Source organism: Eupeodes corollae, chromosome 3 (genome assembly GCF_945859685.1).
Source record: "Eupeodes corollae chromosome 3, idEupCoro1.1, whole genome shotgun sequence".
Lineage (NCBI taxonomy): Eukaryota > Metazoa > Arthropoda > Insecta > Diptera > Syrphidae > Eupeodes > Eupeodes corollae.
This window is the reverse complement of record NC_079149.1, coordinates 68,246,291-68,266,047: the sequence shown is the minus strand read 5'-3', so window position 1 is coordinate 68,266,047 and position 19,757 is coordinate 68,246,291. Positions and strand designations below refer to the sequence as shown.

The 19,757-nt window shown below is 35.4% G+C and overlaps 2 protein-coding genes across 2 annotated transcripts; both read right to left on the bottom strand.

Moving 5' to 3' along the window:
* Positions 1–9,990: 9,990 nt before the first annotated feature.
* Positions 9,991–12,098, bottom strand: LOC129952198 (clavesin-1-like). Its single transcript, XM_056064672.1, has 5 exons — positions 11,461–12,098; positions 11,304–11,398; positions 10,495–10,839; positions 10,240–10,418; positions 9,991–10,176 (listed from the first exon to the last, which is right to left on the bottom strand). Exons 1-5 carry the CDS (start codon positions 11,594–11,596, stop codon positions 10,053–10,055), a joined length of 879 nt encoding a protein of 292 aa, XP_055920647.1. The 5' UTR covers positions 11,597–12,098; the 3' UTR covers positions 9,991–10,052.
* Positions 12,099–12,865: 767 nt separating this feature from the next.
* LOC129952186 (kinesin-like protein subito) lies at positions 12,866–19,072 on the bottom strand. Its single transcript, XM_056064654.1, has 3 exons — positions 17,446–19,072; positions 13,126–13,315; positions 12,866–13,059 (listed from the first exon to the last, which is right to left on the bottom strand). Exons 1-3 carry the CDS (start codon positions 18,951–18,953, stop codon positions 12,937–12,939), a joined length of 1,821 nt encoding a protein of 606 aa, XP_055920629.1. The 5' UTR covers positions 18,954–19,072; the 3' UTR covers positions 12,866–12,936.
* Positions 19,073–19,757: the final 685 nt, after the last annotated feature.

The following is a 19,757-nucleotide window of genomic DNA, read 5'->3' as shown; positions in this document are numbered from 1 at the left end:
GGTGGACAGATTATGAATAACGAATATGATTAAAGAACAGAAACAGAGAAAAAAGTTTTTTATGAAATGATCACTATGATTGATTTGAACTGCATAAACAACATTTTAATTATTATATACGTAAATAAACAAAGGGAATAAATATTATCAAATGACGTAGTTTAACAAAGATTCAATGTTATAAGTATCGAAATTAAGAAGCCATAATTTAACTGATTTTAGGAACTGTGGACGGTTTCTAATGCTTCGCAATTTTTGTTGTAACTTTCCTCTATCTCCTCGGTCGCACACTTTTCATGCTTCCTTTTTTCTATCTAAGAATCCTGTGTTTCTCTCTCCTCTTCTGCTCGTAGAGCTCGCCAACAGCTCTGGTTCTCTATCTCCTAAGACAATTTGAATGTCCTAGCCAGCGCACTGCTCATATGTCTTGTCCAAGAGCTCAAAGAATATGTCTTTGGTGTCTTCTCGAATTTAACCTTGATGCAGATTGTCGTGAGTCGCTCGCTCACACTGTTGAAACTCAAGACTTTTTTAAGTCTGGTTCCAACTACAAATCAACACCTAAATAGATGCTGTGTTTGTTCTGCGTAGCATTCGCTATAGTATACATCGCAGTCTTTTAGTTTGGGTATGCCCGGTTCATCCTATCGCACTTCTTGGATGGCGGTAATATCTCCCTTGCAGCAGTCTAGGGCTCTCGCTAATTGGTGGGCTGCACGTGCAAGTGGTTTGTTAAGGGACCTAAAATTCCATGTACAGATCCGAAGTTCGTTGTCCTTATTTCATTTGCGTGGGTTGTCAACAGTAAGTCCGTCCGTATCCGAGGCTGGTTGGTGCTTCTAAACTATGATGTATTTACGTGGTCCGGAAGTCAAACCCCAACCTGGAGGGCCAGATCCTTCGTATAACACAAAGTCGTATAAACCACTCCTTATAGGGCTGGGCTCCGAATATGTCATAGAAGCCCTATAAGGTATTCACTAAATACTTCAACCTTATTGGAACTGTAGACGCCACCGTTGATTCAATCTCGGGAATTCCTCCACTGCAGTCTGGGTGAGGAGAGGTGCCTTAGTGGAAACACCTCTCACCCGTCTCTCGTTTGCTGCTTTACAATTTGAACGAGATTCCTTGCCTAACTATGTTTAAGAGCTAGAAACTCAAGTTGGGGTTCATGAGAAAAGCAGAATTTTATTTGTAAATACGGAAAAACCTTCGAGTTAGTTTTGGTGATTGATGATGATTTGTTTATTGATACTGCGGAAAAACTTCCATCATCGAGTGCTACGGAAAAACCTATGGAAAACCTGCTGATGTATTTTGTTTTTGTTTGACAAAAGCTAGATAAACTGTTCTAAACGGTGATTTTTTAAGAGCTTGAGAACTTTTAAAAAAAAAAACGCATAAAATTTGCAAAATCAAATATATTCTTTATTTGAAACGTTAGATTGGTCCATGACATTTATTTTTTGAAGATAATTTCATTTAAATGTTGACCGCGGCTGCGTCTTAGGTGGTCCATTCGGAAAGTCCAATTTTGGGTAACTTTTTCGAGCATTTCGGCCGGAATAGCCCGAATTTCTTCGGAAATGTTGTCTTCCAAAGCTGGAATAGTTGCTGGCTTATTTGCGTAGACTTTAGACTTGACGTAGCCCCACAAAAAATAGTCTAAAGGCGTCAAATCGCATGATCTTGGTGGCCAACTTACCGGTCCATTCCTTGAGATGAATTGTTCTCCGAAGTTTTCCCTCAAAATGGCCATAGAATCGCGAGCTGTGTGGCATGTAGCGCCATCTTGTTGAAACCACATGTCAACCAAGTTCAGTTCTTCCATTTTTGGCAACAAAAAGTTTGTTAGCATTGAACGATAGCGATCGCCATTCACCGTAACGTTGCGTTAAACAGCATCTTTGAAAAAATACGGTCCAATGATTCCACCAGCGTACAAACCACACCAAACAGTGCATTTTTCGGGATGCATGGGCAGTTCTTGAACGGCTTCTGGTTGCTCTTCACTCCAAATGCGGCAATTTTGCTTATTTACGTAGCCATTCAACCAGAAATAAGCCTCATCGCTGAACAAAATTTGTCGATAAAAAGCGGATTTTCTGCCAACTTTTCTAGGGCCCATTCACTGAGAATTCGACGTTGTGGCAGATCGTTCGGCTTCAGTTCTTTGCGTAAAATCTTCCATGTGGTCGAATAACACAAACCCAATTGCTGCGAACGGCGACGAATCAACATTTCACGGTCTTCAGCAACACTCTCAGAAACAGACGCAATATTCTCTTCTGTACGCACTGTACGCATTCGTGTGGTTGGTTTAATGTCCAATAAAGTAAACTGAGTGCGAAACTTGGTCACAATCGTATTAATTGTTTGCTCACTTGGTCGATTATGTAGACCATAAATCGGACGTAAAGCGCGAAACACATTTCGAACCGAACACTGATTTTGGTAATAAAATTCAATGATTTGCAAGCGTTGCTCGTTGGTAAGTCTATTCATGATGAAATGTCAAAGCATACTGAGCATCTTTCTCTTTGACACCATGTCTGAAATCCCGCGTGATCTGTCAAATACTAATGCATGAATATCCTGACCTCAAAAAAATCACCCTTTACTAAGCAAAATTTTGTATGTTCTTTTACGAAACTATAATAAGTCAACCTGTGCAAATCTGAGGCGGGCCAGTTACCACTGTATATTAAAAGCAGCATTATTTCAATCGTTATAAAAATCAATATAAATACAAGAATAACCGTTTTTGTTCCCTCGGAATTACCCAACACTGTATCTTATGTATGCAATAATTATCTCCAGCTTTTCGTGGATTTTGACCACTGTGCGCTTTGCTTGTGTTGTGTCTACAAGTTATTAGTCCACTGAGACATGTCGTTTTATGTGAATATATTATTTTCATATATCATTGGCATTGCTGCTGTTTAACCTAAATTATTTTTTGTTCCAAACGAAAGCGATTTCAGCTTTCTAAAAATTAATTGCAAGGAAACACGCCCCAATTAGGCGCAATGTATTAATTTTATTGAACTTTGTTATTACAAATTTTAATTTAATTTATAGCGTCCGGCATACCAAATTAAATTAAATCCTATGACTTGAATTATTGTTAAACCATAAGTAACCTCAGTTGGAAATATGTATACTTCCTTCATAGTTTTTCTTATTGAACTATTTCATCTAATAAGGTAAGGTTAGGTTAGTAGGCTGACGGTTGGTCTAGTAACCGTCACACTTAGATGATCCATTAAAGTATCTTAGAGGAAAACCTATACTAAGAGTCCCAGAACAGAGCCTGCCAGGGTCGTGAGTATAATTGTATGTCAGTCTGCCTATCTAAAATTAATTTTTTGTCAAGCAAGTCCCTAACAGTTTTTATGCTGAATCAGAACGGCTTACTTGAGAAAGCACTTTTCATGACAAGAATCATTACTTTTATGTAGCACAGGCAGGGAGTGATCCCAAGACCTCTGTCATCAGACAAACAATGAAGTGAGCTGCGCCTGTCGTTGACATTGCAAAAGCACACTACTCTTTTGAAAACAGATGTTTGGTGTTGGTTTCCGAGGATTCATCTACAATTGGTTTGAATCATACCTCAGATCGTCAAAGCAAATATGGATATTAACTTGGGTATACAACAAGGCAGTACCCGTGTCATGATGGTAAGCGCGTTGAATTGTCATGCGAGGTCTTGGGTTCGATCCCTGCCTGTGCCACCTAAAAGGGGGTACTGCCTCTTGCAAGGAATTGACAAATTCTCCAAGATTAACTCTTGTCATAAAAAAGTGCTTTCTCAAATTAGCCGTTCAGATTCGGCATATAAACTGTGGGTCCCTTCCATTCCTGACAACATTACTCGCACACAGGAATGGTTAAGAGTTGTAAGTCACTAGGCCCTGGTTCTCTACTGACTGTTGCGCCACCTAATTTATTTTTATACAGCAAGGGTTGTCTTTAATACATCATAGCAATTGGATACCATTAACCTAGTCCAATATAGTCGATTTTGGATATAAACCGGTACATGTATTAAGGCTATAGTTTCTGGACCATAAACTTGTAGTGAGTAACAAAAACAAACTCATGATGTGTAGCACTGAACTTTATGGACTAAATGGTATTAAAGTATTATTCCTGGCTCCTTTTTGTTCGAGTTTTAGATATTTAGAAGCTGTTGTTTAGTATCTACTTACTTACTTACTTAAGGTGGATGGCGCTACAGTCCAGGGCGGACCTGGGCCTCAACGAACATGCGTCTCCAGTTTTGCACGCCAAGTTGGTTGAGGTCCTCTCCCACCTGGGTGCGCTACCTGAGTCGCGGTCTTCCTCTACTGCCCCGCGACGTTGTGAATGGTCAGCTGGATTCAGTTGTTGCGTGAGTTTGACGGAAAAAAAGAGAGCATGGGAAGCGCGCGATCGAGGAGATAGAATGATGTCACAACAGGAATGAGGTTCGTAAATTTTACCAAAAGGTAAAAAAAACCTCCCAAGGGTACCAGCTACGAACCGAAGCCTGTGAAGACGATCAGGGGAACATCGTAGTAGAACCGCAGTCGATGCTGAGAATATGTAAAGATCACTTCTCCAAATTATATAACGGCGATGACGAACCGAATTTCGCTGTAAGGGAGATAGAACCACTCAACCTCGGCGACGCAGATCAACAATTCCGCCTACCCGACAATGTCTAGTTTTGGCATCCCTGTCAAATTTATCCGTTTGTGCAGAACGACGATGGAGAATGCACGCTGCTCTATCAAGGTCGGAAAAGATCTTACCGATGCATTTGATGTCAAAAAAGGTTTTAGATAAGGCGATGCACTGTCATGCGACTTCTTTAACATCGTTCTGGAAAGAACAGAGATGATATTGAAATAATTGGAAGATAAAAGCGTGATATCAGTGGAGCGTTTTTGAGCATTGCGACGGAAGCGAAGAAGATGGGTTTAGTGGTCAATGAGGGCAAGACCAAGTATATGCTGTCATCAAAAAAGGACATTGAACAACGACGACGTCTTGGACAAAACGTCACCATGGACAGCTATAACTTTGAGTTAAGGACTTTGTCTACCTAGGCACCGCTATTAATACAGACAACGACACCTAACGAAGAATAACTCTTGCAAATCGCTGCTTCTTCGGACTTAGTAGGCAATTGAGAAATAAAGTCCTCTCTCGAGCATCCTAAACCACCATCTTTAAGGCACTCATCATCATGGATCCCGGTTCTCATTTATGGCGCTGAGGCCTGTAACCTATCAAAGAAAGATGAGAGCGTCTTAGGATGCTTCGAGAGAAAAATTCTTCGGGTGATTTTTGGTCCCGTACGCATAGTTGGAGAACGGAGGAGAAGATATAACGACGAACTGTACGGGCTGTACAGCGACATTGAACTTGTTAGCATAATTAAAGTCCAACGGCTTAGATGGCTAGGACATGTAGAGCGGATAGACATCAACGCTCCAGCCTGGAAGGCCTTCGAATCCAATCCCAAGGGACGGCGCTCGTCGTAGATATGTTGTACATGTTAAAAGTATGCACTTTCAAAAAGACGGTGCCAAATTCCAAATAACTCTAGCGAATATAATGAATATTGCAAGAGGCATTTCCTGGCCGCGTAGTTTCTCGTCGTGGCGATATCAACTTGTCACCAAGACCATGCAATCTTACACCGCTGGACTTTAACTCTTGAGTACTTGAAAACCAACATTCGTGAAAACTTTCACGAAAATCTCCATGAAATTCCAATCTGCGTAGAAATTACTTAAATTTGGAGAAAAATTTTAACGTTCTTAATAAATTCCTATAGTACCCGTAGTATGATGGTTAGTGCGTTGGACTGTCATGCCAGAGGTCTTGGGATCGATCCCTGCCTATGCCATCTATGTCTTTTCACGGGTACTGCCTCTTGCGAGGAATTGACAAATTCTCCAAGAGTAACTCTTGTCATGAAAAAGTGCTTTCTCAAATTAGCCGTTCGGATTCGGCGTATAAACTGTAGGTCCCCTCCATTCCTGACAACATTACTCGCACACAGGAATGGTTGAGAGTTGTAAGTCACTAGGCCCTAGTTCTCAACGGACTGTTGCGCCACCCAAAAAAAAAAAAAAAAAAATTCCTATATAAGAATTATATCAATGAAATTGAATCTAAACTTAAATCCAATAGCAAATATTTCTGGACCTTTATACAAAATGAAAGAAAATCTAATGGAATACCAAAATGTATGCAGTATTCAGGATCGACTTTAAATAATTTGACTGACATTTGTAATGCTTTCTCTGGTTTTTTTAAATCGAATCTGATGAACAGTCCTTTCGCAATATAAACACAGAATAACTTTACCAGAAGTACAGAATGCAATAAATGATTTAAACGAAGATAATAATGTTAGCCCTGATGGAATTCCACCTATTCTTTAAAAAAAAGTGTGCTTCCGCTTGTTGCAAAATATTATTCATCTTTTTTAATAACTCACTTCATCATGGGTTGTTTCTTCTTGAATGGAAAACGTCCTATATACTACCGATCAAGACGTTTGTAACTATCGGCGTATTAGTAAACCGAAGTTATTTGAAAAGATAATTTGCAGAAAACTAAAATTTTTACTCAAAGAAATAATATCTCTTTTTCAACACGGTTTCGTTTCCAGTAGATCCACTTCTACGAACCTAGCTGTTTTTACTAATTATGTAGTGAACGAAATGGAGAAGGGTCACCAAGTGGATATTATTTACACAGATTTCGCTAAGGCATTAGACAGGGTGCATCACCATATTCTATTGAAAAAAACTTTTGAAAAAATCGGGTTTCATTGTCGTATGCTTAACTGGTTAAAAACATATTTAACTAATCGTAGTCAGTATGTACATACTACACATTGATTCAAATCTATCAAATCCTATAGTTGTTTCAACAGGAGTTCCTCAGGAAAGCCATTTAGGTCCGATCTTATTCCTCGTTTTCATTAATGACTTACCTAATGTACTTCAAAACTCAATGTGTCTCCTGTTTGTAGATGATCTGAAATTTTTTAGAAATCAATTAAATCTGATTATTGCTAAATGCCAATCATTCTCTTTCACTCGCCACTTATTTTCGATTGACTACAATTGTAACATTGGGAATCATACACTTGAAAAAGTTTTTCAAAAAAGATCTTGGTGTTATTTTTGACCAAAAATTAAACTTTCGCAAAAATATCGAATTTTTAATCAACCAAGCAAATCCCATACTTGGTTTTATTTATCGAAACTCTGTTGACTTACATACATAATCCGTATACGTTAAAGAGTCTCTTTAAAGCTATGTACGGTCAGTTCTAGAATATTGCTGCATCACTTGGAATCCTTTTTATAACTTCCATAACCTAGAATAGAAGCACTTCAAAAAAGATTCACACGATAGATGTTTAATAAATTAAGGTGGAATATTTAAGTGCCCTCTTACATTGTAAGATGTCAACTTATTGGTATTCAGTCACTAGAGAACCGAAGGAAGATGTATGCGATAACTTTTATTCATGACACCTTATCACATAGACTGTCCTTTTTTTTAGCTCTTTTAGATGTATACGCTCCTTCACATGATTTGAGAAATCGTTTCTTATTTCCCGAAAACGCTTATAGAGTGAATTATGCCTTTAACGAACCATTAACTCGAAGTGTTAGAGAAATTAATAACTTATCAAATTACGTTGACTTTAATTTTCATATTAATAGAGATAGGTACATTTAAATATATGCTCAGTCTATTTTTTTTTACTTTACATTCTTAGTTCGTAATCATAATATAATATTTTAAATAAAACTTGTGTTATTTATCACTTTATTTGAGTATGCTGTTAACTCTAATTGATGCAATAAATAAATAAATAAAATTAATAGTTTAGTTGTATAAACAATGGACAGGTTCAGACAACATAAGGGACTTCATTTGCGGCCAACTGCGTTCTTTGAACGTATATTTAGATCAAGTCAACAAGTTAGTTGTTCAAGTGTAATAGACTTCAAACTCTGAACTTTACTTCACTAACCTCTACCTTCAGTGGGTCGTGCAAAAGTACCAAAAACATAATTGTCTACAAAACACCTCTCAGGCAACCTACATTTCTATCTCGACCTGAATTTTGTATTTTAAGGAAATATTACTCATTCCTTTTCCAATTTGACGAAGAACTTTTCTACTTAAAACATCAAATAGAACTGTGCAAAAAATAAATATATCACAGAGTAATAAAGTTCAGTTCTAAGTTTAATTAAAAACTATGAAACTGTAATTTTGACATACATAAGTAGAATTGACTTGATAGTTTAGGACATTTTTCTAACTTACCAATCAACTTCCCAATAAAGTTGCCTTAATTGAATGGCAATTTTTTGGCAGCTGACTAATCAGATGTTAGAATCTTACCTTACTTTCATTCAAGTCCCTTATATATCGCCTGAACCTGCCCAACGTCGGACTTAATTTGCAGTCAACTTCATTCTTTGAACGTAAATTTTGACCAAGGCAACTATTTAGTTTTTCAAGTGTCATGAATTTCAAATTCACAACTTTACTTCGCAAACCTCTACTTTAAGTTCGTTGTATAAAAAGTACCAACAAACTTATTGTCTACAAAACAATCCTCAGACAAGCTACAAGTCCACCACAATTTGTATGTTGTATAGTAAAGAAATATTAGTTATTCTTTTCAAAATGACAAGGGACCCATTTACAGAATGTATTAAATGAAGTTGTGCAGAAAATAAATAAATCATTAAGTAATAAAGTTCAGGTCTCAGTTCAATGAAAAAACATGATCAACTGCCATTTTGATAGAAGTAGACTTAACTTAATAGTTAGGGAGATTTGTCTTGACTCACTTTCCAGTCAACTTTCCAATAAAGTTGCCTTAATTGGAAGGCAATTTTTGGCAGCTGACCAATCAGATGCTAGAAACGTACCTTACTTTCAAGTCCCTTCTATGTCGCCTCAACCTGCCCAATGACTTTATGCAGAGATTTGTAGGTTAAAATCCTTGGTTAAACTTGCCACATAATCTGTGTTTCCTTACATTTTCATCAAAAGCATATCACTTTGCTGAGAGTTCATTGAATTGAACATAAAACAAAAATTATTAAATTTATGTAAATAATAAACAATTTCGTACTCTTTACTCCAAAAATTATTTGAAATTTGAATCCATTAAAAAACATTCCACCCGAATTGAATGCTCATCATAATGTAGACCTTTCGGACATGAATTTTTCTTCTAAAAGTCTGGATCCACCCTTGCACACAGTATATCCAATATGTATTGTTTCTTTCGTTCAGTGTCATTGAGTCTCATAAAATACCTACTCATTGTTGTTATTGAGAAATTGATAAATCCGAAAAATGGTCCCATATTTGGTTTTGACCGCAGGCCCTACCATCTCAAACTCCAAACCTGATCACTGAGATAATAAATTAAACTCAAGTTAATATAATTGCTGTTTTCAATGTATCAACAATTAACACTCATTTTGTAAAGAAAATTACAGTCATTTTATGCATGAATAAAGTTAATGTTGTTTTAAATTTAACTACGTGGTTTAAAAATAAGTTGAATGAAAAAATAATAATACAAAATAATAAAAAAAAAATAATAACATTCCATCGTTATGATCCGGAATAAACTAAATTAAATGTATATTTAGTGGAGTTTAAATCGATTTTATTTAAATAAGAGCATCGAACAGTTAACTTAGTGCAACCATTATTTCTGAAAATTCGAATTGGGTAGTATTAAAGTTGTTTATAAACATTTGATGTTATCGTGTGAATAAAATATAAACATATGTAACTTGATTTTTTGATGCAAAATGTTGATCTATTTATAGGTTAAATTAAAGCCATAATTCATTTATTGGCTAGGTAATAAATAAACTCAATAACCTCCCACATTGACCTAAAACCACCCTCAGAAAGAAAATTAATGACTAGTTTCATTTTAATGTTTTATTTAAAAAATAATTTCACTTTTGTATAAATCAAACACAAAATCACAAGTTTTCAGAAATATTATAACCAAGCTTTTGTAATTCCCACTTGACCTTATCGTCCGCTCGTAAAGCCTCCGTCCATAATGACAGTTGAAATGAGGAATCCTCCTTAATACCACCATATCTAAAAATATATTTTATTTAAGATAGCAAAACATAGCTTCTTCAACTGCTTAACAAAACTTACCGCTTTGGTAAATATTTGGGTCCGATATGACTGTGCAATGAACTCATGTCGCTTCCATGTATAAACAATTTTTCCCTCATTTTTGCGTTTAACAGCGGCTTGAAAACTTTTAAAATGGCAGAAAATATCCAATTTTGATTGACGATATGGATTGCTGCAGTCCTTAAAGGACTTGAAGTCTTGAATATATTTATGTATGTATTGCATACGATTTTTATAAATGTGATAATAGCTTATAATTTATAGTAAACTTACCACAATAAGGGCAATAATTTTTTGTGCAATACTTGGGGTTAAGTGAAGAACTTGACTCATAGTAAGACCACCCAAGTCAAATAGTCCAATTCCACCTGCTACTTGGGAAATCGGTTCCATTGAACCTAATTCAAGTATTATTAAAGTCAATCTAAGAATATCATCAATTGGCATTTTTTTGGGGTCCCAAGTTCCAAAGCGTAAGATCATAATACGTCGTCCATTTTGTTCTCTGTATGGTGTCACTGTAAGTATTTCTTGTTCCGCCAAGCTCATAAGATCCACACAACGAACGTTGTCGTGTAGTATTTTGTTGTCTTTTCGAAATGAATAGTAATTGTACAGCTATTAAAATGTTAAATTACAACAAATTGATTATTAAAGTTTATTAATTTAAGAACTCAAATTCTATAATTTTGAATTTGTAATCTACTGTTTGGGTACACATTTTTATGGATGTATCCGGTTGTATCGTTTTAAACATTACATTCTTTTTAGTCTCAATGCGATTTTTTTTTAAACTTTTAGTTGTATTATTTACATGGAAATTTAAATTTAGGTCTCATGATTAAAAATTACTCTTCATTTCTTTAAATGAATGTTTGCCTTAACTCATTTCATTTTTTATATGCCTTCTTTTTAGTGCAGATCCTTAAAACCATTTGTATCTTACAAGCCAGTATATTTTAAAATTAATACAAATCATTTGGTTTTCTTATTGTAAGTAAGGTTTTGAATTGATTTTGGACAGTTATCTTTTATAGATTCATATAAAAACTATATTCCCATTATATTGACATACAACTCACCAATTTATACGTTTGTTCAATGTTCCAATACCTTGCTCGAAGGAACTTGATGAGGTATTCGTCGTCTGTACGATGTGCTTCAAAATCTCCTTTCTCTATAAACGTTACGATATCAAATATCTTTCCAGCAACGGTAACTTATTTTATTCAAACCCACCAAATATTAAATTTCGAAGCTGTTCCACCAACTCACATTTGATGTCTTCGTTTTCTCCTTGTTCGCAGGCAACATCTTTGATGTCCACAGGAAGTGCTGGACTTAAATTTAATTCAAATAAAATTTCATCCGCCATCTCAATTGTATTGCACAATATTATAAAATAAAAATCTCATTTTAATTAAATCAACTCATTGAAAACGAATCTGCTTCTTCTGAAGACTTGTTTTGGATAAAGAAATGTATTTAAAAACTTTTTTTCAGAGCTATCCGTATGAGACACTTCAATTATTTTTATTTTAAACTAGTTCTGATGCCAATTTCTCTCGTACTGAAATATTATTTATTTTTTATCGCATGTAATTATGTATATTCGTTTTTGTGAACCTAATCGCAAACGAACTTCTAATCGATGCAGTTAGCCTTGAATGACTAAGAACAACATTCTCGTTTGATTTTTAATCATGTGTGCTGCAAACTATTGATGAGTTTGTTCTTATAGAACAAAGGCTTATTCTTTAAGATAAAACAATTAATAACCAAATTTAAAATTGTTGACAGTAAACTATAATTATTAATATTATAAGTGCTAAACTGTAATCGGTTTGTCATCCGTTAATGAGTTGACTGAACTGCGACTTTTTGATATGCACTGTTATTTCTCTTAGACTCATGTATTGTTGTGACAATTGCTTTTTCGTATTTTCTTTGATAACCTTTATTAACCCCAGTCTATATACGATTTCTAACAATGAATATTTTACAGATAAAATAGAAAAATAGTTTACATATTTCAAATTTATACAGTAATGCCACCTTAAGTAGGTTAATTTTTTTTACGGAACGACATGTTATTTTCGTAGTAAATTTTATTTAATGGAACTCCAAAAAACCTTCAAGTCTGTTTCATATCAAAATAAAAATCGTTTATTTATGCATCTACTGCTTGAGCATTTGTATTAATTCAAAGACATATGTGATCTGATCACTTACAATGTAGAATAGGTCTATAAGGTTATGTAAGTATTAAAATGTACTAACCAGTTTGATTTAAAACAAATTAAAAGTGTAAGATGAATCTGCATAATCTGAATCTTAATAAATTATCTCATTTTTAAGAATGTGAAAAACGGAGGTTAAAAAGTATGTTTTCAAATTAATAATTTACCGAAAATTGGCAGAAGAATTTAGACCATCTCGTGTGTCCTATTCTTTACATCATGTCAGGCAGATTGTTCCAAGGGCATATACAAAAAATTTACTGCAAATGTTTAGGTAGATCTGTATAGTATAGTCCTTATATGATGGCAAACATACAACATACAACACACAACATAAAATATACAACATACGTATAATGACAAGATAACATAGATACTTGTTTGAAAATTGTAAGCATTTTGTATTAATAACAGGTTGAGCAATAAAAATATTTTATTCAAAATAAAAAAACTAAACATCTATGCAAATTATAAATTAGGGAACATTTAAAATATTATTCGTATAATCTCCCAGAGTAGCTCTGCGCTTTTTCACTTGAGTGACTTCTTCATTTATATCTTCCAACTCACGAGCGTGTTCGGCTTTCAAGGCTACAATCTTGAAATGAAAATGGTGGAAATATACATTATTTGAATTGCATTTGATTTAATTTCTTCCAATTACCTTATTTTCATATTTCTGCTTTACCATTTCAATTTCTCTAGCCAGTCGATCCTCCCAACTACGATTTCGTTCTTCTAAGGATTTTTGGAAGTTATTTACCAATTGATTTCTTAAATCGTATTCTTGTTGACTCAGTGCTTTTTCCAATCGTGATACTTCAGAAATCAGTCTATCGTTTTCATTTCGAAGTCTGAAAGAAAGGATTATCTATATTAGAATGTCTTAATTTTCATCATCACTGAATAAATATGGTTTAAATTACATTCATCAATTGTCGGTCTCAGTGCAACCAATAAAATTAAAATTAAAAATCAATAATTTCTACAGTGACTAACGAGTGACTTAACCTGACCGAAACCTGAAAGAACTTCCAACACTAAGATCAGCCAAACTTGTTCTTGTACATTTTAATCTTCCAAAGCACTTTAAATCCTTAAACCAACCAGTCCTCACATATGGATCCAAGATTTAATTCCGTTAATTTAAAAAAAAATTGACTTCTTGCCCACGATCATAGACAACAATTGATTGAAACGGACACACTTAGGCCCATTGTGATACCACATGAATCTTGAGTTTGTAGAGACAGAGTCCAGTGATTTGTTAGCGGCCTGGCTAACAGATCAGATGTTGATATCACGTTTTCTTTAAGCCAGGACAAGACTTCCTCTTTCGCCAAAAGTTCCGCCTGGAACACGCTACAATGATTGGAAAGGCGGAATGAGAGACTTAATTTCAGTCGTTCAGAGTACACACCTCCACCAACCCCTTCTTTTGTTTTTGACCCATCTGTGTAAAAATGCATTGACTCATCCTCCAAAAATGTCCTATCCTCCCAAAAAGATTTGGGAGGTATAGAAATCTAGAAATTTCTGTCGAATTGCAGTTGGGGGATGGTGTAGTCTGTGTTCTTTGAATTACAGAGTAGCTTATTGTTGTTTGTCCACTGCAACGAAGCTTTGTGGCGAATAGCAGAGCTTGCAGCTATTTGTTTGCTAAATATGTCAAGAGGTGTTAGGTAGAGTAAGGTGTCCAGTGCCGCAGATGGGGTCGTGCGAAGCGATCCGCTTATACAAGCTGAACGTTGGACTTTATTTAATTTGTCGCGTTTTATAGCTTTCTCTAAAGTAGTCCACCATACTGCCACACCGTACGTTAAAATCGGTCGGATTACCGATGTGTATAGCCAATGCGTGATTCTGGGTTGTAAACCCCATTTATTACCAATAGCTTTTCTGCAAGAAAAGATAGCTACTAGAGGTATTTAGCATCGTCTGAGAATTTTAATTGGATTCCTTTAATATAGGGAGGGTTGACAAATGGAATTTTGTATCTCCTCGAAAGTAAGACCAAATCGGTTTTTGGTGGGTTAACACCCAGTCCACACCGATCAGTCTAAAGTATTTGTCTGTCCAAGGAACCTACTTTCTCAGCCTTGAAGTATATTCGTTTGAAAAATAGACAGATAAATCTTTATTCATTAAAAACGATACATAATAATTTACAATAGAAAACAAACTTTCAAGACGTTTACATTGAGAAAAAGAGTATACAAATATGGAATATAAAATAAAGAACATATACATATAAATAATATCACAAAAAAATTATCAACTTTTTAAATGTTGTTTTTTAAAAATGGCAAAGTTATTTTTAAGAAGAAAAAGAATAGTTAACAATAAATATGTGTTACAATGAAAAAAGAAAACAATGAACAATTAGGTACTTTAAATGAGTGTTCAAAATATTTAAGTTTAATTTTTTTTGAACTAAGAAACCGAAGATGTCGAAGAAATGGAAAGGTTTCAGAGAATATGGGCTTATAGTTTAGTTAAAACGGAAAAAAGGCGAACTCTAATAGGTTCAAGTTATGAAATATTGGGGCTTTTAGATAAGCTAAAACAAAACTTGTTTTCTTTATTTATTTAAGTAGATACTTCAAAACAGACCCAAATAAGAATTTCTGTAATTATTTGCATGGCGTACCAGCAATTTCCAACCATACTCCCTGTTCAAAACACGTAAACATTCTTCCGACGAAAAGAAGCTTTTATCGAAATGAAGTCTATGGATTTCTTGTAAAATAGGACAAGTTGCTAAAAAATGGTAAACATCTTCGTTTTGGTTTGAGTTGCAGAGTGAACAAATTGCATCTAAGTCCGTTTTATGTGGCCTGTAGGTAACTCAAGAGTTTCAGTCCGTATTTTGAATATTAAACTTATATCAGAAGCAGAAAGGTCCTCACAGAAATAATTATCAACACCCAAATCCAAATAAAGACGGCTATAGATTGCTCTAGAAAGTGATTCCCTAGCCCTTTCGAGATTAGTTTTGTACATTTCCTCATCAACCATCGAAACGCAGTTGTAAAAGTTATTTCTCCATTCTTCTTTCTTGTTTGCATTTAGATTCATTGCTAAATTATGTGCTGTGGCAAGAGCATACCAATTTCTAAAAGAGAAACAATGGAGTGATATAGCAGGATTCGTTGTGCAGATTACTATCAGGTCCATGAATAGCTTTAATAAGATAGTATGCGTTGTCCTTTAAATTTCTAACATATATTTGCGGAAGCCCGCACTCAACATAAATGGCGTAACTAGGCGTGCTACGCGGCAGCCGGAAGATTTTTCTGAAAAAGTATCTTTGAATAACTTCCATATCCTCTAGTGTCTAAAAAGCTTCTTGAAAAAAATGTGACCACATCGAGTTTATAGCTGATTTTCTAGTACCAGTTTCTCTTTAATATGATTTGATGTTCAAATTATGAGTATTAGTAAAACCAAGATTATTATACTCGCTGACAACTTCAATAGTGGTACATTATTATCTGAACGGTTCTGGGGCTTAAAAATCATAATTTTAGATTTGGAAGTGTTGAATTTTGAGATGTTTAAGTTTATTTATCTGAAGCTGCAATGTCACTGGGTTATCAGAGAACACCACCAGGTCATCAGCATAGAGCAAAACCTTCAAAGATGAATCGCCATAGTTGACGCCTCCCGGTAATTTATTTTCAATGTCATTGGTAAAAAGAGCGGACTAAATATACAGCCTTGTGGAACACCTGTTTCGGTATTAAAGGATTTTGACATAGATATACCATTACAAAACATTGCAGACGTGTTTAACAAAAGTTGTTCATAAATCCGAATAGATTTGGTTGAAAGACTAATAACTGGTAGCTTATATTAAAGGGACCTTCTGTTGATGGTATCAAAAGCAGCTTTAAAATCGGTGAAAAAAGGGTATAGGGGCTTCTTTTTGTCGATAAAACGCCTGGCAACGCTCGTAAGAGCAAAAATTGGTTCAATCGTTGAAAGGCCCGATAGAAAACCAGCCTGATATCGACTTATCAAATTATTTCTTTCAATCCAATTCACAAAGCCTAACGTACAACATTTGTGCAAACAGTTTTCTTAGTGAGCTCAGAATTGAGATTCCTTTATAATTTTCTGGTGAACTCGGATTACCCTTTTTAAATATAGGAAATATTGTAGCCAAACGAAAGTAACTCGGAAATTTCACTTCTGTAAACACACGCTCGAGAAATTCAGAAGTTGAATTGTTTTAGAATTTGATTGGAATACCATCCAAACCCGCTGCTTTATTTTTCATTCTGCTTAGAGATGCCAACATCTCAACTGGTAAAAGGAGAATCTAGCTCATCGATTGAAAAATTTTGCAGCACAAAACTGATGGAATTCTGGTAAGGATCTGGCAGTAGTAAACCTTCAAAGTATGTGGCCAGGTCGTCCGCAGCAATACTTAAAGAAGAAGACATGCTGCGACCTCCCAAAATCCGTACTTTGAACCAGATTGACTTTGAATCCTTACAGTCTACAAGTTTCCCGCTTTGATTAAATATAATTGCTTTTTCCGTCTACACAAATCTTTATATATTTTATTCTGCTCAAGGTTATTTCCTCTGTGAGTTGTTAGATTGTCTAAAAAAATTTAGGTAAGTGAAAGACTTTCCCTGCATTTCTTACATTCATCGTCATACCACTTCAATTTTGGCATCAGTTTTGAGGGACGAAATCACCCACTATTTTGCTGCTTTATTAACATTCATAGTTTAAATTGATTTTAGGGGTCCAAAAAATTAAGGACAAAAAACTTTTAGAGTACTACAAACTGATGTATAGCGTCGTCATGATTTTGCCAAGTAATAAAAGTAGTTACAACAACAGTAACAAAACCCAAACCCACGACAGATCTTCATTCCTTACATAACAGAGAAATAAACGGATTTTTTTTTAAATAAATAAATATTATAAAGAATGATATAAGACAACAAGATTAGCAAAATAAACTCACGTAAAATTCTCTTCCAGCAATGCATCTAGTTGAGAGGTGTCTTCTGCCGCTGTCGATCTTTTATCCTGGCCAGCATGGACGACAAACCACGAATACCTGGCACTACGATCAGTCTTCAAAATTGGCTGTTTAAATACGATGTTCTTAGCAATCGAAGCGAATCCCAACACATTCATGTTCTCTTCGAAATATTTATCCGATGGAGTGATATTAACAACCATGCTCAGTTTTTCTTTACCCAACAGAGCCGATTGAAGTAACATTGTAAGCTTGGATTCTCTAAATGGAATTACATCGCCGTTCTTTTTCTTTTGATTGTTGGCTGCGTCCAAGCAGCGACCGAGTACCATCAATGAGGTGTTTATTCGTTGGGCTTCCTTAAGTCGGCTTCCAACATTTCCAGTCTTACTCAGCCGCTCGGAGCCTGCCAAATCACAAAATTTATACGAAGTCAGTGTGAATGTGCCAGGCTGGGAAAATTTTATTATGTCTATGAAGAATATACAATGCGAACGACTTGAATTCGAGTTTATTGCTGTTGAGGCGTATTTCACCTTTTGTAATCCGAATGTCAGAAGTTTATATGCGTCCGCTGCCATTTTAGCGTGAACTGATGTTAGATCTTTAATAAATACTTTCCCATCGTTGGACACGATTTTGTGATTCTTCCTCCTGGTTGTGCCCGTTGCGGCTATAGGGCTTAGGAGATCATACACAAACTCATTGTAGATTTCGACAAATGATACCCAAACGAATACAGATGTGTTCTCAAGTACTGTGGTGTTAAAGTCGTGTTGAGAAGCAATCTTTTGTTGAACCCGATTATAGACCGATTGGACGTCGTTGCATGCAGAGATAATGGTCTGTCGCAGGAGCATTTCTTTGCGCATTGATTCATCGTCGACTATTGATACTATTGCGTTAACCACTTTCGCGGCTGGTTGGGGATATAGGTTGCTAGCATACAAAGCAAATACGTTTTCAATTGCTCTAGGGATTATGCCGGGTTTGTCCAAATCTCCAAGTAACGTATGGGTTTTGCCAGAACCCGACGTTCCGTATGTAAGCATTGTGAAGTTCTCTTCCGATTCAATCTTACTACGTATGCACTTTTCATATATCGCATGCTGGTCGATGGCATTGTCGAAGATTTCACTGAATGTAAAATGTTTTTCCATTTGATTCTTGCCGGTATTACCACTACAATCTAGCTGGGATGTGACCAAAACATTCCCCAAAATCTTATAACTAGAGCAGGGTATTTCGTTGGGTAATGGGCGCATACGAAGGTAAATTAAGGCACCTTCCTGTTCGACAGCTGTGTTTGAACTTGCCATAGAGGCACTTTCGTCATAAGCTTCATCTTCTTCGTCCTCTTCTTCTTCCAAATTTTGAAACAAAGCAACTTGACGCTCAGGACATGGTCGAAAACGCCTATCAACACTTGGGTCTCTCGAAACCAGAAACGAACGTACTTCCCTTTTTTCTGGATCAACTGGATTAGGCATTGTCTTTTTATTTGTTATGATAAAATATTAATTAAAATCTGAATTAAAGATAAATAGAAACAAACAAATGTGAAGCAAACGCAAAATAAATTCAAGCGCAAATTAAATTTCAATTTTCAAATAAAAAACCGAAGGGAAATTTTTGACATTTCAAAAAATGTCCGAAACTTGGTGAAGGGCTTTTGTTTTGGTTTTCTCATAATGGAGCTCGTCAAAATGTTAAAAGAACATAAGGCCTACCTTAAACGAAAAGTCCTTGAACACTCTAGTCGTTTTTCTTTAAAATCTTGAGAACATAGAACTTCTTTGGGGATAATAAATGTATATTATTTACATTCTAACAAATAATCTTTTGTTTGTTCCGGAAAATTTCAGTTGAACACTAAAGCGTTTTATCGAAAGTAAATCTGAACACACTATGCTTAGAGCCTTATAGAAATAGAAAGACGCCTTCTGAATGATACGAAGTAGATATGAGTTTTTGCTGTTCATCATATTTATTAAATTGTATTTGTCCTCTTTGACAGAAGAAAGCTGAAGTTTCACCAACTTTAATTTATAGGCGAGTAGCACACAATTGTCCGAGCCCACAGAAATTCATTAATGCCAAATACAAACTTTTTTAATAAGTTAGTTGTTTCACAAGGTAAGATATTTGAATTGTTTGTGTTTTCGCCCCCCCCCCCCCATATCAATAAGGGCATTCACTAAGCAAGTGACTACGTAGTCAAGTCATTCTGATTGGCTTAATTCATTAGTGAACACTGATTTTGACATTTTACAATCAGCTGCTCACTAAGGACA

What these genes read in the sequence shown, in the direction of transcription:
- LOC129952198 (XM_056064672.1), bottom strand. Translation starts at nt 11,596, where the DNA reads ATGGCGGATGAAATTTTATTTGAATTAAATTTAAGTCCAGCACTTCCT. An exon ending in TTGAACAAACGTATAAATTG is followed by an intron (nt 10,840 to 11,303) that starts GTGAGTTGTATG and finishes ACATTTTAATAG; the next exon opens with CTGTACAATTACTATTCATT. An exon ending in AAATTATTGCCCTTATTGTG is followed by an intron (nt 10,419 to 10,494) that starts GTAAGTTTACTA and finishes AATATATTCAAG; the next exon opens with ACTTCAAGTCCTTTAAGGAC.
- LOC129952186 (XM_056064654.1), bottom strand. Translation starts at nt 18,953, where the DNA reads ATGCCTAATCCAGTTGATCCAGAAAAAAGGGAAGTACGTTCGTTTCTG. An exon ending in TTGCTGGAAGAGAATTTTAC is followed by an intron (nt 13,316 to 17,445) that starts GTGAGTTTATTT and finishes CCTTTCTTTCAG; the next exon opens with ACTTCGAAATGAAAACGATA. An exon ending in AGCAGAAATATGAAAATAAG is followed by an intron (nt 13,060 to 13,125) that starts GTAATTGGAAGA and finishes TTTCATTTCAAG; the next exon opens with ATTGTAGCCTTGAAAGCCGA.